The following is a 17,140-nucleotide window of genomic DNA, read 5'->3' on the forward strand; positions in this document are numbered from 1 at the left end:
CAGATTCTCTGCCCCACCCCCAGCCTACAGAATCAGAAACTCTGGGGACAGGGCCCAGCAATCTGTGTTTTAACAAACCCTCCAGAGGATGCTCATGCTTACACAATTTAGAGAACCGCTGAGCTAGAACAGAGGTTGACAAACTACAGCCCACAGGCTAACCCCACAGCCTGTTTTTATGACCTGCGAGCTAAGGATGGTTTTTATACTTTTCAATCATTGGGGGGAAAATCAAAACAAGAATAATGTTTTAGGACATGAAAATTATATGAAACTCAAATTTCTGTGTCCATAAATAAAGTTTTATTGGAACACAGCTCTGCCGACTTGCTCACGTGTAGTCTGTGGCTGCTTTGGGGCTACACGGGAGCAGTCGAGTAGTTGTGGCAGAGTGCAAAGCCTAAAATATTTACTACCTGTTCTCTCACAACAAACGTCTGCCAATCCCTGATCTAGAGGAAGACAGACATGCAGATTGACAATGTACTGGTGGGTAGTAAGAAAAGTCCCTATTGGCAAGTAGTGGGGAAAGGAGTGGGGAGGCCGGGGAAGGCTTCTAGGAGGTGGTAACTTCTGAGCTGAGTCTTGAAGCATGAGTATAAGTTTGTCAGGTGGATGCAGAAACAACATATGCAAAAGCACTGAGGCAGGAAAGAGCCTGGGATGGTCTTAGAGCTGCAGGTGTCAGGATGGGGGTGTCAAGTGTCAGACCTGGTCAAGTGGGAGAGCTGAGGCCCCAGGGGTCATCAAGGACCTGGGCTTGGCAGGCCTTGAAAACCTTGGAAACCAGCCCAAGACCATGAACTCTCTGCTGAGGGCAATGGGGAGCCATGGAGGAGCTTAAAGCAGGGAAGTGGCAGTGTCTAATTTGCGTTGTAGAAAGGTCCCTCTGGCGGTTGTGTGGAGAACATAGTGGCGGGAGAAATGAGAGGCAGGGGGCTAGTTAGGAGGCTGTTGCCCAAGCAAGAGACAGAAGACCAGAATCCAGGTGGTGGCTGAGGGATGGAGAGAAAGGCTCGCACAGGCAGGGGAATCAGGAGGTGGAATCGTCAGGACTCAGTGATGGTTGGATGGAGCAGTGAGGAGCTCTCAGATGTCTGTCTTGGATGACCAGAAGGGACTGAGGTGCTACTCACCTGACCGTGGCCTCCATGGAGGCCGAGTCTGTGTCTGCTTTGTCACTGATGTATCTCCAGCATCTGGGACAATGATGGCACACAGTAGGCACTCAGTAAATGTTAGTAGAATGAACGAGTGAATGAAATGAGGGGGACACAGAGGAGGACCCGCTGGAGGAAGATGAGATCAGTTGTGGACACATCGAGGCTGGGGTGGCCATGGGACACGAGCCACGTCGGCCCCAGTGCACCTGGGCTGCAGGTGGAGACTGGGGGTGTCAGCGTGAAGCAGGTGTGTGAAGCCAGAAGATGGGAGTGAGAAGAGTCAGCGCTGGGCCCTCCAGAGCAGGAAGAGGAGGCAGCGGAGGGACCAGAGAGGACCAGAGCAGGAGGGGGCCAGGAGAGAGAAGCTTCCGGGTGTCAGGGAGGAGAGTCCCCTTCTTGTGAGGAGGTACAGTGAGGACCGTCCACTCGATGAAGACTGGACACTGATGGCCTCGCTGGGGAAGGGACTCCCCCACCCAAGGGGCAGAAGCAGGCGGGTGGGGAGCAGAGAGGGTGGTCTCGGCTCGGAGGATCGTGGACTGAAGTTGCAGGAGTGAGCTGCTCCTTCCTCTCAGCCAAAGGCTGGCGAGGAGAGGGCAGTGGGCTGAGGAAGGCCTCTAATGGTTCAATATCCAAGGCAAAGTCACCTGCAGGATGGGGTGGCGGTTCAGGGAGGGAGGTAAAATCGGGAAAACTTTTTTGGTGGGAGCAGAAAGGTGATGTAGGGCCAGAGCTGTGTGGTTCTGTGTTTCTCCAGCAGCTCTCAGCAGCTGGCGTATAGAAAGGGAGAAGGTGGAGGGTGGAGAAATTCCAGGGCTGAGGCATGGCCAGGTGGGTGTGGGAGGAGCACGAGGAGGCCGGAGAATCCCAAGTGGTGGCTGGAGAGCACAGGCATGCCACAGGGAGCCCGGGTGAGATGATGAGGAGGTGAGGCAGGAGGGCATGTGCACAGAACACAGGTGTCGATGAGGCCAGAGGCAGCTGGTGTGGGAGCTGTAAGAGGCATGGAAGGGAAGGAGCGGGGTCAGCTTGGGGATGTGGACGTTCGGAGTTCAGAGGGGGCAGTTCCGGGTTCAGTCTGGGAGGCGATAGCCACTGACCTTAAAGAGGCCCAGAGGCTGAGGGGGTAGGTGTGTTATCCACGTGGGCAGGAAGTCATCCCAGTGATGGTGGGACTTAGGAGGAAGGAACACTGAGACCAGGGACCACAGAAGTCTCCAGTGAACTTGGGGGGAGGGTGAGTGGGAGAAGAGAAGATGGCACAGATGGGGGGCTCAGAGTGAGGAGCAGCTGGACGGTGAACCCCTTGGAGGGGTGGGTGAGGGTCTGGAAGTGACCTGGCGCGAGGAGGAGCTTGGGCAACTCTCTGACCTGGGATGAGGCCTCTGGGGAGGACGTTGGACCAGTCAGCAACAGGCAGCAGCCACATGGCATGCCTCAGTCTGGCCTGGTATGGCTGGCCCAGGGTCAGGGGCCAGACAGAAGTGGCCTCCGGTCTTGGCCCTGTGATGTGTAAATTGGGAAGTCAAATTTCTGTGTCCATGAAGAAGCACATTGCCCCATTGTTCCATAACCTATGAATAGTGCCACTGGAGTGGGGTCAGCAGACGGTGTGGCCATGACGTTCCCAGGAGAGCCCTGTATCAGGCCTGGGGTCTGGGTGTGGGGTCGGGGTCAGGGCTGGGAGAGGAGGCCACTGCTGCAGCTGGTTCCTGACACAGGGCGGACCCATGACTTGGAGTCTAAGTGTGCAGATGAAGGGTTCCCAAGCAGGGGCTCCCGGGGTGGGGGGTGGTCCTAGGAAGACTTCCCAAGGGGGCCGACTGGACCTCCCCTCTCCCTCCATGAGCTGCCCTGTGTTTCAGTGCTTCATCAAAATCAGCGCGGCCTATGGCTCCACCAAGGACATCTCTGTCTACAGCGTGCTGGGCCTGCCACCCTCCCAGATCTTCATTGTGGGCCGGCCCACCAAGAAGTACCAAACCCAGTGCCAGGTGGGTAGAGGCCCGGCTGGGGGCTGAGGGGTGAGGGCCAGGGAAAGGGTTGGGGGAAGTAGATGGTTCATTCCTTCCTTCCTTCAGTCATTTATTTGTTCATTCCATCATTTGCTCATTCATTCATTCAACAAACACTCCCAGGCACCTGCCTTGGACTAGGCCCTGTGTTGGGTGCAGGGGAGATCCCTGGTGGAATTGGATGTCATGTCATCCAGTGTAGTGAGGGAGATGGAAATATTGGCAGACAATGACAGTGCAGTATGGCAAGAGCTATAGTGCGTGATGGGGAGCACAGAGAATTGTGGGGCCCCAGAGAGATGCGGCTGAGCTGGACTCAGGGGCAAGGTTGGTTTTCAGGAGTTTGAAGGAATTGGCCAGAAAGGGCCTGAGGTTGGAGGAGCATTTGTGACAGAAGCAGAAGCAAAAGCAAAGGTCATATGACAGAGCACATGCCTATTATGTCTATTCTGGGAACTGCAGGTGACCCAGGCTGGCTGAGTGTGATGTGGGAGGAAGGGATGGGGTGGCTGGAGTGGCCCGTGTGCCTTGCCAGGTTGGGACTCCGTCCCCTAAGTCTTGGGGGTGAGTTTGTAATTCAGAGCCATCCCCCAGGCTGCAGGTGGAAGGCGGATCAGAGGAAGGGGCGGGGGATGGAGAGAAGGCAAAGGGTCTTAGAGGCATTTCCCAGGCAGGATGGGTGGGATTTGAGAATGAACAGATCAGAGGTGCGGGATGAAGGCAAGCCAAGCCTGGCACCCCAGTTCCTAGCTTGGGTGACCGGGTGGGGGTGCCATTATTGGGACTGAGAAGCAGGCTGGAGAAGGAGCAGACTGAAAGGAAGGTGATGATCTCCTTTTGGGGCATGTTGAGTATAAGGTGTCTGAGAGTGACCAGCAGGGGTGGTCAGTGACCAGAGTGACCAGAGGGTCAGAAGATGGTGGGAGCTCAGAGTTAGTTTGAGAAGTGAAGGCTTCTCAAATTAACATGCACACGGGTCACCTGGAGATCTTGTTGAAATGCAGATTCTGATTCCACTGGCCTGGGGTGGGGCCTGAGATTCTGCCCATCAAGGGTCCAGATGCTGCTGACGCTGCTGGTCCACGGACCACAATTTGAGTAGCAAGGTTCTGAGGACACCATCGGGGAGGGACTGGCAAGAAGGGAAGCTGTGGGGGCCAGACAATCACCGAGTGACATTGCGAGAAGCTGGATGGTGGAAGAGACTTACATTTTGGGATTTCAGTGAGAGTGACCAGGATGGGAACTTCACCCCATCAAGAATCTGGAGAACTTGGCCTATCCCACGGGTACAGATAGAAGCGCTCTGTTGTCCAAAGTGGGGAGGGAGGCTTTCACGGTAATGAGCTCCCCACTTCTGGGAGGTTCCACACAAAACTGAAGACCCCGTGGCAGCGTGTTCCAGGAAAAGGGCCATGTTCGGGTGGCAGGACCAGGGGCCTACCCAGCCCGGCTGGCCTGACGCCTGTCTCCTCCGCAGTTCCTGAGCGAGGGCTACGCCGCGCACCTGGCCGCGCTGGAGGCCAGCCACCGCTCGCGCCCGAAGAAGAACAACTCGCGCATGATCTTGCGCAAGGGCAGCTTCGGCCTGCACGCGCAGCCCGAGTTCCTGCGCAAGCGCAACCACCTGCGCAGGACCATGTCGGTGCAGCAGCCCGACCCGCCCGCCAACCCCAAGCCCGAGCGGGCGCAGAGCCAGCCCGAGTCCGACAAGGACCACGAGCGGCCCCTGCCCGCGCTCAGCTGGGCGCGTGGGCCCCCCAAGTTCGAGTCGGTGCCCTGAGGGCCGGGCTGTGCGCAGAGCAGGGGGGCCCTGCCAGGCCGCCTGCGGGGACCGGAGGGGCTGCCTTCTCCCCGACACAGGCCTTTTCCTGCTTTTTCCCTCCCGTGTCTGTCCAGCAGTGTCCGACCAGAGTGGGGAGGGACCCTGCCCAGCCCTGAGGGGTTCCCTGGGCTGCGAGGGGGTGAGGTCCGGGGGTCTCCGCGCAGCTGCTGCTGCCTCCCCCAAGCTTGAGATGGCAAGCCCGAGTCAGGGCTGATGTTTGTGTGGTCCCGGGGGCAGGCCTGCCCGGAGCTGGAGGGTTTGACGAAGTCTCCCGTCTTTCTGAGTTCCTGAGGCTTCGGTAGCGATGCTAGGCGGGCCCTAAAGGGAGAAGCCCCCAGACTAGGGATCAACAGCCCTGGCAGGTACAGCTTCATGGCTGTATGGTGGAGGGGTGAGTGGCATTTGTGCCCGCTCTTCCTGTGACATCCGGGGTCACCGTCTTGGGCCTGGCTCTACTATGGCAAGGTGGCCACTTTCTGGGAGTGAGATGTCCCCAGGGCTCATCCTATGTTCGCTGTGTCAGTCCGTGGCCCTTGGGGGGTGGGATCTGGTGCTGATGGTCTGTCCTCCTGCCGCTGTCCATTATCCCCCCTCCTTGTCCTCAGTGTCCTCACCATTCTCCTACGGCCCTTGAGGACAGACAGGTGTTCCTCTTCCCAGAGTCCTGCTGGGTGCCCTCCCCTGTGAGGCTGCAGCCTTGAGCTCTGGCCTAGCTGGGCTGGCTCTGAGCTCTTGAGCTGGTTGCTTGCCCTCTCTGGGCCCTGCCTTCCTTATGTGATTGGAGGGGGTCTACCCAGCTAAGATCCGTGTGAGTTTTTGACTCTTAGGCTGTCCTGCGCTTCTGCGCCTGGAGGCTTTTCAGGCCTAAGAGCCCCTCGGAGTGTCCAGTGATCTGTCCCTTCCGCACTGTCTGGGAGGGGCTCTGAGTGGGCCGGATGGAGCAGCTCCTGCTCCACTCCTTCAAAGGAAGCCCCTCTGTGTGTGGGGGAGGTGGGCTATGAAGGGACCCCTGCTCCATGGAGAGGGGCGCTTTGCACTGATGTGTAACCCTGGCGTCCTAGGGACAGAGACATCCCCAGAGAGGGACAGGTCTGGCTCCCCCTCCCCAGCTCTGCGCAGACCGATTTCTCCCTTATGGCTCCTGGAAGGCATAGAGCTGAGATCCCAGGGTTCTGGGATTCACGTAATTTTGGCTCAAACTGTTGCATTCTCTTCCCTTCCTCCTGCCACTCAGCTTCGTTTGTGCCCATGACCTCCCCCGGGTCGTCCCGAGGTTGGCAGGGCTTGGCTCCCCTGGGGCCCCTCAAAGCCTGCTCAGGCCCTCCTGCTGCTGAGCCCGTGGCCTGGGCATTGGTCTCCAGAACTCCCCCCTGCTCCCTGGCCACGTGGGCCCGCCTCTGAGTCCGCGCGGGCTGTCACCAAGGCTGGTTGTAGCTCTTTCAGCCAGCGCTCTGTGTCAGGGGCCGGGCTGCCCCAGGGCCCAGACGTCTGTAAACAGCAGGCAACTGTGTCAGCTCAGTGTCGCTTCTGCTCAATGTCTACCTCTTGCAGCTCCCACGTGGCCAACGTCCCCCCGGACGGTGGCTGCTGATGGGGGCGCTGGCATCGCTGCTGCGAATCGCCTGGCAAACTGGGCACCCTGCTGAGGCCCAAGGGGTCCGACTCCCAGCCCCCACCCCGGCTCTCTCTCAGAAAAGTGTCTTCTCCAGTCTGCCAGCTCCTGCCACGTCTGCCCGACCTGTCTGCCAGCCCTCTGCCCCCTTTTGGCACTGCGTCGGCACCCAATCCCGGAGCTGCTGGCAAGGCTGTTGGGGTGGGGCCATCACCCTCAGCTTCCCCTCTAGTCCTGCCTCCTGGAGGCTCACACGGGCCCATCCTCCTTTAACACTTCATCCTTCCTGGCTCTCCATAAGGCACCAGCTCGTATGGCACAGCCACCTCATCGTCCCCATCCTTTCCAAAATAGACCCTGAGTTAAACTCGGGCAGGCTTAGTCTGAGTCCTGGAAACTCCACTATCTCCTTTTTCTGGAGGCCACTGATGTGTCACTTGCAGCTGATGAAGTAATCAGTGCGGGGCTCTTCCCCCCCCAGTTAGACTCGCTGGGCCCTTTCTGAGAACTCCAGGCTGGGAGCAGGAGAGAGAGAGTGGGGCCCTGGGGAATCTGGAGTCCGAGCAAGCAGGGTTCTGTGGTTCTCGGGGTCGGAGCGGGGACGCAGGACCCAGCAGGAGGCCACCACTCCTTCCTTCCAGAGCCCAGGATTGGGGCTCTGGTGACTCACACCTGAGATGCTGATGGTGTACAGTGAGAGGCTGTGAACACGACTCCCTAGGGGCTTTAGCTGGTGTGTGTGACCGTGTGTGTGCGTGTGCGGTTCTGTATAGTGACCCACTCAGACAACGTCCGTTCAGTGCAGCTTTCACGGCACCTGTGACCAACGTGCACTTTCCCAGTGGTGTGTTCTGTGCTGTCCGTCCAGTTCAGTTGGAGAAAAACAAAGAACCCAGTCATGTTGTTCTCCGGACGGGGAGCCGCTGCCTCTCTCCGAGTAGTTCTGTGACCCCCCAGTCCGGCTGTTTTCTAGAGAATCCTAGCTCCCGGTGTGCCTGCTCCCCAGGAGCTGGGAAACGGGTCTTCCCGCCTGACCAAAGCTCCTTGTTCTCGCCTGGCATGTTCGTCCTGCCGACCAGGCGGCTGTCCTGCTCGGCTCCCTGCCAGCCGCCTTCCTCTGCGTTCACCCTGCTGGGGGTCGGGTGCATCCTGAGCCTGCTCTGCTGGCATCCTGGGTTTCCCTGAAGCTCTCCACTCCTCCCTGGGGCTCCGCAGAGTTTGAAGAAGAGTAGCCTCTTCGTGCGTTTGGGCGAGCGGCCCTCCTGTCTGTGTGCTGGGCCACAGAAAACACATGTGTTTGCCCCCCAGTATCCCAGAGATTCCTGGGGGGTGGGCCCTCTCAAAGAAGGGAGGCTGGATCTCTTGGTTTTTAAACCCTACTGTTACCCGTTTGGAGTCCATACCCGCACCCTGGAAGTGTCCAGCAGACAAACGTGGTGCCATTTTTAGATGAAAGCCGGACCCTGAGGCCGGTGGAAATGGGGCCAGAGGTGGCACTGGTTTTGCCTGGACACTCTCTCACCCAGCCTGGGTGTGACCCCGCCTGGGAGGGGCACCCTGACTTCCAGGAGCCTTGCAGCTGACCCCGCCTTAAACAGTCAACTTTCCCGCCAAACCCCGGGGGTTTGGGTGCCAAGTGCTCTGGAAACCTAGTCTCTTTGGCTCAGCCAAAAGAAACATCCGCTCCCTCCTTACTCTCCTTCTGGGCCTGGGGGGACTTACTTAAAAATCATAGTTAGGTTAAGTCCAAACTGCAAGGCCTGGCCCGGGTCAGGCTCTCCTTGTTGAGAGGCCACCAGGGCGGTTGGGAGGAAAATCAGAGTTTGACCCCACCCTTATTGGGACAAGGAAAGGCAGGTGATGCCAAGGAGGGGCAGGACAGGAGGGCGGCTCGCTCACGGGGACCCCGACCCTTGGACACCGCTGTCCTTTTCTATTCGTTTACTCCGTGGTGGCAGCCTGTCTGATCTTGTCCGTGGTCTGACTGTTCCTAAGTGTGTAACTCTCAGTATTGTCTGTGGTGGGTGGTTCTGTGGTGAAAAAGGTTTATTATATTCCTCATGGCTGCCTTGTACAAAATCCGTTAGAAAAGAAAATGTAAAATATCAGATTTCTAATAAGACAAAAACAGCATTACGGAGTTAAAAGATTTTTACAACTGGTCTTGATTTTGACGTGAGCTGGTTTTTAACTCTCAAACGTTGTCACTTAAATAAAAACCTTATTTGCCTTTAAAATGGGCTTCGCGCTGAGCTGAGCCGAGCTGGCTTTCCCGTTGTTCGTGTTCTCCCTGCGTGGGGGGCAGGCTGGCTCGGAGCAGGAGTCGGGGGCAGGGGGCAGGGTGAGGTGAGGGAGCAAAGCTGGGCCCCAAACCACAGACCTATTGCCCAGAGTGGTGTGGGGACACAGAAGAGACGTCAAATATGGAAAGAGAGTCTTTATTTATGAAAAAGCAACATTATCTAGGAAAGTCTCATACTGGTTTCTTTCTAATAAAATGATAAAGCAGATTTCTTAAATAATTTACAAAGGGCAGAAATTGCTAGTGAATGTGCTAGCCCCATCCCTACACACCCACCGTGCCCCGTGCTGAGAGCATGAACAGGTCCCAGGCGGCCAGGGTCTCAGGGCCTGGGAGGCTCTCCTATCCCTTCTCCCGGGGCTCCGATGGGGGAGCAGGGCGGAGCTGGGTTCCTGAGGGCCTTGGCACAGGTGACACAGGATGACCGATAATTCTCTGCAGACCCCGCTCCTGGAGACACAGCTTGGAGATTTCAAATATCTTCTGCTGCCTGCGCCTCACGTTGCAAACGAGGCAACCGTGAGGCTCAAGTGTGGGATGAGTTCCTAAGCCCAAAAGGGGGGTAGCCTGAACAATCCCCGCCCCTCTCTGAGGTCTCCCCAAGTCACTCTTGGACGGTGGCAGGATGTCATGGTGGACCTAGATGTGACCGGAACAGGAGAGCAGAGGCCCCAGAGCAGCCTCCATCTGGGCCCTTGTCAGTCAAGTCCTTGTTAGTGTGACCCAGGGGCGCTGCCGTCTCCAGGGGGTTTCCTCCAGGAAGTCATGGGGAGGCACAGATCCTGGGACTGAGGGTATGGTGGCCAGATATGGCTTGTGTCCTGCAAGACAGAGCTCCCTTCATGCCCCCCAAGGCAGGGGAGGTGGGAACACCTAGCCTGCCTTCTCCGCAAATGAGGAGTCCAAAGGTGGTCTAGCGGCTTGGGGCCCCGGAATGCTCAGTTAGTGATGGGGTCAGTGGGTCAGCAGTCTGACTCCAAGCAGGTAGGAAGACTTGCACACTTCCTACTCTGCTGGGCCCATCAGCTCTGTGGGTTTTTCCAGAAAAGACTTGGTTCTTTAACGTGCCTCCCAATATGCGTACGTGCTCATGCATGAGGAGGAGGAGAAATAGGAGGAGGAAGATGACATTGAGAAAGATGCTTGGGAGAGGGTGTTACCTGAAGGGCACTGTCCTCAGTCACGAATGAGAGAAATGGTCATGTCGCCACTAGAGATGGGAAAGTGGGAGGGGCAGATGCCATTGTGTTCTGCAGGCTCTGAGGGGCCCCCCCCAGCCTGGACTAGATGAGACCTGACCTGGCAACATGGTGGGAAGGAACGTGGCCCCCCTGACATACAGTCAGAGCTGGCAGGGCCCCACCTGAAAGCTCATCACGGCCATGTACAAATAGGGAAACAGCCCCAAGTTAGCGCAGCTCCTGACCCGGGCCCTGCCCGCAGGATGGCGTCCTGAGCAGGCAGACCAGGAACTCCCAGTGGCCATGGAACTTTTCCCAATTCCATGGGTGGTCAGGGCACAGAGGAGCCATGGGGGGCCTTGGGGGCCGGGCAGGTCTTTCAGGAACCAGGTCCCTGGCCACATGGGAGGTTCCAGGTGATGGAGAAATGTGGGATCCCAAGGCCCAGGGGGCCACGCACGCCCAGGGTACATCCTTAATCACCACCCTATCTAGGTTTTTCATCTCTTCTCATGTTGCAGACCAGGATACCGAGGCTCAGAGAGGGGGAGGGGCTGGCCAAGGTCACATAGAGCCAAGGTCATAGAGCCAGAACCAGAGGTCTGCCTATAAACATGGCATGGCTCGGGGGGACCTCCTGGCCATTTCACCTTGAAGCATGGGATGCCAACTCACCTCTCTTCAGCGACAATGGCCTCATCCAGCTCTTGGGACAATTTCTGGAGGTGCTGAATTCCTGTCCCCACAGGCTCTAGATCACTGTCAGACTCACTGAACCAGAGGAAAAGCCACATGTACCAGTGACTGGTTGGAAACCTGTGGTGGGAGCCCCTCTCAACCCAGCACTGGGTCCTGGAGATGACCAGTGGGGGCTGGGAACGCCTCACCCCAGACCCTCACTCCAGGAAGTGACGTCAGAGCGCCTTGGAGCAGCTGGCAGAGAACAGACGGATCAAGGCCTGTGAGGCCAAGGTCAAGGGCAGGTGATCTTGTAGACAGGTGTGCTCTGCCGTTCCCTGCTTGGAAACTGAGCCTCAGCCTCCAGATGCCTTCAAAACTGGCTTTTGGGCTCACCAGGTGGTTTGGGTGAGTGTGATACTGTGACAGATTAGCTCCCTGAAGGACTTCCCCAGGACCCTTCCAGGGAGGGGCAGAGCTGGGCCAGAACACACATGTGACTCAGCTCAGGGTGCCCCTGGCTCCAGGTGGCCCCAGGAGGGGCTCAGATGCCCCTGGGGCCCAGTTGGTATTTTTGGGCAAACTCTGTTCCTCTTACCTGGGGGAGCAGAGGGGCTCTGTCGAGGAGTAGGGGCTTCGGAAGGCAGCCTCCCTACAGGACCGCCGCAGTGGGTGGCCCCATGGGCCTCTCTGGGCTGAGAGGCTGAGCTGCTCCCTCTCGCAGGGGTCCAGGGTTGCATGGGCAGGGGCGGCTGCAGACAGCCGGGTGCTCCTCTGGCTCAGGCTGCGAGCTGGGGGGCTGCTGCCCTTCTGGGCCCCTCTCTTCCTCCTCCTGGCTTTCACCTGGGTTTCCACCAGCCACTTGGTGCCACTCTGGCAGGACTCCTGGATTCTCTGTACAGGGACACGGAAAGGTGAGCACAGACAAGCCACAGGGGAGCTCCCCCAAGTCTCCAGGCCATCTCTCCACCCACCATCCTACAGATACAGGCAGCTTTCCGTCTCAAGGCTGAGGGATGTGGATGAGTCCGTGTGATAGGGCCATGGGCCTATGCATGGACCTGGGCGTGGGTGCCGTGGTCACAGCAGAGCCACTCTGGCTCACAGCGCCTGCGTTTGTCTAAGTCCAAACCCTCTTTTGGAACATAGATTGACCCACAGACTCAAAAGCAAGGCCCAGAAGACCAGGCCAACCCCCCAGGACACCATGAGATAGTTGGTCTCCACTCTGGTCTCACTCGCTTTAGTCCATCCTCCACATTCGTATGCAGAGACCCTTCTCGAAGGTAGTTCTGATCATGACACTCAACTGCTCAAAACCCTTCTATGGCTCCTCATTGCCCACAGGATCAAGCCCTAACTCTTGGGCCTTTCGCACCAGCTGGGGGACGGCTGTGAAGGCTCTTCCTCAGCTAGACTGTCTTTGCCTCAGCAAACCGGAGTGCAGAGCTTAGCGCAGCCCCGAGTCACCTCTGGTGAGTGGGCAGGCTGCTCGGAGCCCCGGGGGGTTAAAACGATCACTGGGCCCTTCCAGACAAGGACTAACATTTGGCTCAGAGAACTTTCTGCAAAGGGTCTAGCAACAGCTTCCCTCTCCCACATCTTCAGCTTCTCCATCAGACACCAAGGAGACTCCCCCGGCCCCCCAGTTCTCTCCATGGAGGTCCATTCTCTCTCCTGGCCTCGGTCATTTCTAGGGGACCCCTCTCCACATCTCCAGCTCCAGGTTCGAAGATGCATCCACAAGCACCTCACACCCAACATGTGTGACATCTTCCTGCCCACACATCTCATCTGATACCAAATCCTCTCACATCTACCTTCTGAGTAGCTCTTAAAGTTGCTCAGTCCTCTGCAAGGCCAGGCCGCCGGCCCCCTTAGGGGGAATCTGCTTCTGACCCCTTTTCCATCGAGTAGCTAAAGAACAAGTTCTAATATGCTAATCGGACTCAATTCCCACCCTGTTGAAAATTCTCCCCACTGGCCCCCAGGGCTCCCAGGCACTCTTGGGAGACTAACACCTTGAGCACACCAGCCTCTCTTCTGCCCCATCTCACTGTCTGTTCTCTGGCCACGCCCAGACTAAGCTCCTGCCAGTCCTCCCTCCGTTCTGGGTCTGGGCTCACACTGTTGCGCCTGCCTTAGACTCCTCATGCTCCCCCTTTCCTGGGTGAATTCCATGGAGTCACCTCCTCTGGGAAGCCTTCACCCTCTGAGCTTGTTTTGGGGGCCCCCCACCATCAGCTGCTTCCTTGCAATTTCCTATCACAATACAGCTCTTATCACCTTGCACCGTGAGGATCTTTTCTTCCATGACACTGTTTTCATTCACTCCTTCAACTATTTGTTGAGTGCCAGAACTATTTGGGGTGCTGGGTTACATCAATAGGAAGCGTCAAAGTCCCCGTCCTCATGGAGTCTATATTCTTGGGGGCTCCTTGAGGGCAGCAGCCGTTGGCACCTCCATAAATGGATGGTTAGCACTGTCAGCATTACCTGGGACATGGCACCCAAGGCGTTCTTAGCTGAGCGAGCCGCACCCTGGAGACCCTGCTGCCCTGGCTCTGGGGTTTCCAGGCGTTTCCAGGAGGGGCCGGGCCCCAGGTTGAGGCTGACTGCTCTCAGGGGCAGCCTCCTTTGGAACTGTCTGCACAGGGAGCCCAGAGCCCGGCTGGAGGTCTCCGGATGGCCGACTGCAGGCTGCAGCACCGCAGTCTCCTCCAGCTGCTCCTGGTCCTGGAGAGATCTTCGGCGCACGGAGACCCCCACGCCCGGCCACCGAGAGGCCATCTGCTTGGCCAAGAGTCTGTTCTGTCCGCTAGACCTTGAGAAGGGGGAGGAAAGGCAGGTCAGCAAGGCATCCCCCACTCCCAGGCTCCACAGAGTGCCTGGGTACAGTGGAAGAGATGGGATGGAGGCCCATGGGGTGGGGTGGATGGCTCAGGCTGGGGGTGTGGACAGTTGGCAGCTCTGGCAGTCAGAAGCAGGATGCTTCCTGGAAGGGGGCCCGCGAGGTCCAGAAGAGGGCAGAGGCCCTACAAGGCCGGTCAGCATTTCCTGCCGTCCCTTGCCGCAAGCGTCTAACACAGCCGGCTTTTCATCCCAACCTCTTTTCCGCTTTTTGCCTCAGGGAGGGAGGCAGAGTCAGGGCCGGCCCTCCCGAGCCTCAGCACTTGGCCAGGGCACCATCAGCGGCTCTTTCACAAACACCCTGACCCAACGCGCTCCCGCCCGGACCCCGCGGCTGACCAGACACCCCAATTTCCACCTTGCGATACCCACACGCCCACACGCCGTGCCCATCCTAACTAGAGTGCCATTCTCCCATCGCCCCTCATTCCCCCCCACCCCGTGGTCCCTTCAGAACAGAAGCCCCACTACGACCCGCACTCACCTAACAGCCCCCAACGTCGACCAGACGCCGAGCACAGCTGCTCCTCGCCCACCCTGGCCGATTTGAAACTCCGCGCGGATCCGCCCCTGGCCCTGTCCTCACAGCTGATTGGCTCCGTCCCCGCCTCGCTGCCGCGCCCGGGATCCGATTGGCCCCCTGGTCTCGCGGCTGTGAATCCTGTCCGCGGATTGGCCCAGCCGTCCCCATTCATCCCTCAGGACCCCGCCGAGCCCGGCGCGGAGAGATGCTTCTCCGTTGTAACTGAGGGTCCCGCCCGCGCCCCTCGCCGGCCCAGCCCCCGCGCCCCCTCCTGGACGCTCGGCCCCAGGCCATCGGGGCGCCTTGTAGGACTGCAAAGGGTTCACACAGGTCGGACAGGGCCCAGCGGAGACGCGGTCCTGGGCTCCTGGGGACCCTCGCATCCTGTCTGGAGGTCTCAGTGGATCTGTTAGAAAGAGCCGGGGGGCTGGGAGCTCGGAGCCCTGGGTTCCCGTGGAGGTTTTGTTTCAAACTTCCAGCCTGACCCTCTGCCTTCCTGAGACAAGGCACTGCCCTCCTGTGTTCCCCAAACACCACCCACACTCTGCAACGAGAAAACCCACCCTAGAAGAAGGAACAGACCCTTCCCCCCCGCCCCCCCCCCCATGAGCGCGGCCACACCTGGGAGTAGAATGCCTCCCTCTAGAAAGCACCTCCCCCCCACCTCCTTCTTTTTTGTGACCTCAAAGTAGCTGGTTCTCCCCGTCCTCACCTGGTTCTCTGCTCCCTGCCCCCTGCCCCCCAGCCACTCTCTTGCCAAGGTCTCGCTGATGCTCCTTGACGCTCTGTCCTCAGCCTCTTCTTCACCTCTGGGTGATCTCACCCACTCGTCTGGCCTCGGTGACCGCCCACAGGACAGTGAGAGCGATGAGCATGCATGGGGCCCTCACTGTGCAGCAGGAACTTGTGTCCCAAGTGCTGTATATTATGAACTTTTCTGACCCTCAGTGCAGCCCGGACCAGACGAGGAGACTGAGGCACAGAGAGCTTAGGCTGGGCCCCGATCTCCCTCAGTTAGTATAAAGCAGGGCCAAGGATTCCAACTGTGGTCTGGGACCAGGGTCCACATGCCATAGCCTCTCAGCCGCACCTGTCCCCTCGTGCCTATCTCCTCCTGGGCACTGCAGGCACCTTAACCCCACATGCCAACCCACGTCACCCTGGGCTCTCCAACCCTCCTCCTCCCTCCCCGCGTCCCCCTCTCATGTCTTTCCAAATACCTACTGGCGTCTGATAGAGGAAGCACTGTGCTAAAAATGGGCCCCCAGGTCAGCAAACGGACGCATTCCTTACCCTCACGGAGCTCAAGTCCAACGTGTGGGGAGAGACAGATGTTAGTGAGTCAAATAACCAATAATCAATCAATCAAAGAAAGTTATGACACAAAAATTATGTCACTTAAAGCTGAGACCTAGAAAATGAGCTCACCAAGCAAAGAATGTGTGTGTGTGTGTAGGATCTTCTTGCCCAGGGAACATCACATTCGAGGGGAGCACACCCAGGTAAGACGCCCAGCACACACACATATGTGTCATGAAACAGTTTCCTGAAACTATGTGTGATGGGCGTTGATATTTCCCAAGCATCAGAGGTGTTTGTTCCCAAACCTGTTTGTGCCAGTTGTATTTTTTCTTGGAATTAGGGAATTTAATTCAGGTCCTTCACCAACGTGATATGAGGGGAAAGCAAGAGTTGTGATTTTTATGAAAACGAAGTTGAAAGTATGGGACTCTGTGAAGCTGAGACACTTGGAAACAAAGTCTCTCAAACTGGGTTGTCTTGTCCCAATTGTCTGTCTGTGCCAGGCACCTCACGGGCATCAGTGCAATGGCTTATATTTGCTGAGCCCTTGACATGGGTGTGCTCAGTGCTTTTCCTTTATTCTCCCTTAATCCTCACCATAACTCTATGACAAATTACAGATGATGAATTGAGATTCAGGCGGGTCAAGTGTCTTGCTCAAGATGAGATGGAGAGCCAGAGCTGGATCTTAAATCCTGGATGTCTGACTTAAAAACCCGAATTCTTAGCCTTAGATTACAGGACCTCATCAAGTGTCAGGAAAGGATGAGTGAATGAATGAGTGATGAGGCCCTCCCTGTTTGGGGCTTCACACCCCCTTCCCTCAGAACCGAACTGGCAGACCAGGTGAACAAGATCCGTCTCCATGGCAACGAGAGGAGTAGGCAGGAACCTGAATGGGCAGGCGGTCCCTCTGCCTGCCTGGAGTGGAGCGCGGGGGTCGATGGAGGATGCTGAGGTTAGCAGGCTCCTAGCCGAGGGTGGTGGGTGCAGGGGCTCCTGTTCCTCCTTGAGAGGAGGAAGAACCAGTCAGTTGTTGCAGGCTGAGGCTTTTTGGGGTCCAGCTCCACCCTCGCCTCTGTTGGAGAGGAGGCTGGAGGAGGAGAAGGAGGAGCTCCAGCCTCGCCCTGCCCAGGGGCTCCCTGCCCAACAGCAAAGCGTCCACCAGTTTCCTGGAACTCACGGAACTGTCCATGTGATGGAGGAAGCCGACATCAAACTGTGCAAAATGCCACGAATGCGAAGTGCTAGGGAGCGACAGGGGTGTCCAGGGGATAAGGAACCCCATTTGAGCTGGGGTCAGCACGGGCTGCCCTCGGCATCTAGTGTTTTTGCTGAGGAGTCAGGGGGACAAAGAGAGGAGAAGACGTCTTCCGACAGAGGGATCTTCGGAGGCCCATGCTGGGATCCGGAGCCCTGCCAAGGCTGAGCGAGGGCAAGGGCGGGGCTGGGAGCAAGAGGCAGGGGCTGCAGGGCTCCCTGGACCAGGCAAGGAGCTTAGAGTTTATCCCGAGGGCAGTGGGAAGCCTTTGCTGAGTTCTCAGAGGGGTGTGGGGTTGTTAGAGCTGCCTTTTAATGAATCCATTAAGAGGTTAGTTTGGGGTCTAAGGAGTGGTTGGGGGTTCTGTC

General features: G+C 57.7%; 2 protein-coding genes across 3 annotated transcripts in view; one reads left to right on the forward strand and one right to left on the reverse strand.

Annotated features, from left to right (window-relative positions):
- PITPNM3 (PITPNM family member 3) overlaps positions 1–8,852 on the forward strand; it is a 90,573-nt gene extending 81,721 nt beyond the window's left edge. For both annotated transcript variants that reach the window (XM_023653307.2, XM_070227927.1), the window contains exons 19-20: positions 3,029–3,157; positions 4,659–8,852. In XM_023653307.2, the coding sequence (XP_023509075.2) occupies positions 3,029–3,157; positions 4,659–4,961 (432 nt within the window). In that variant the 3' untranslated portion in view covers positions 4,962–8,852. The remainder of the gene's footprint in view (positions 1–3,028; positions 3,158–4,658) is intronic.
- Positions 8,853–9,037: 185 nt separating this feature from the next.
- On the reverse strand, positions 9,038–14,256 carry PIMREG (PICALM interacting mitotic regulator). The gene is made up of 6 exons (XM_001504737.5): positions 14,171–14,256; positions 13,273–13,600; positions 11,375–11,670; positions 10,774–10,869; positions 10,078–10,127; positions 9,038–9,738 (listed from the first exon to the last, which is right to left on the reverse strand). The coding sequence occupies exons 2-5, from the start codon at positions 13,564–13,566 to the stop codon at positions 10,094–10,096; spliced, it is 720 nt and encodes a 239-aa protein (XP_001504787.1). The 5' UTR covers positions 13,567–13,600; positions 14,171–14,256; the 3' UTR covers positions 9,038–9,738; positions 10,078–10,093.
- Between the last annotated feature and the right edge of the window lie 2,884 nt (positions 14,257–17,140).

Source organism: Equus caballus, chromosome 11 (genome assembly GCF_041296265.1).
Source record: "Equus caballus isolate H_3958 breed thoroughbred chromosome 11, TB-T2T, whole genome shotgun sequence".
Classification (NCBI taxonomy): Eukaryota; Metazoa; Chordata; class Mammalia; order Perissodactyla; family Equidae; genus Equus; species Equus caballus.

Bases quoted from the DNA above. Each gene is read 5' to 3' on its own strand.
- PIMREG (XM_001504737.5), bottom strand. From the start codon at position 13,566: ATGGCCTCTCGGTGGCCGGGCGTGGGGGTCTCCGTGCGCCGAAGATCT. The intron at 10,870-11,374 runs GTAAGAGGAACA...CCTCTGGTTCAG, and splicing joins GAGCCCCTCTGCTCCCCCAG to TGAGTCTGACAGTGATCTAG. The intron at 10,128-10,773 runs GTGAGTTGGCAT...TCCCATCTCTAG, and splicing joins GCCATTGTCGCTGAAGAGAG to TGGCGACATGACCATTTCTC.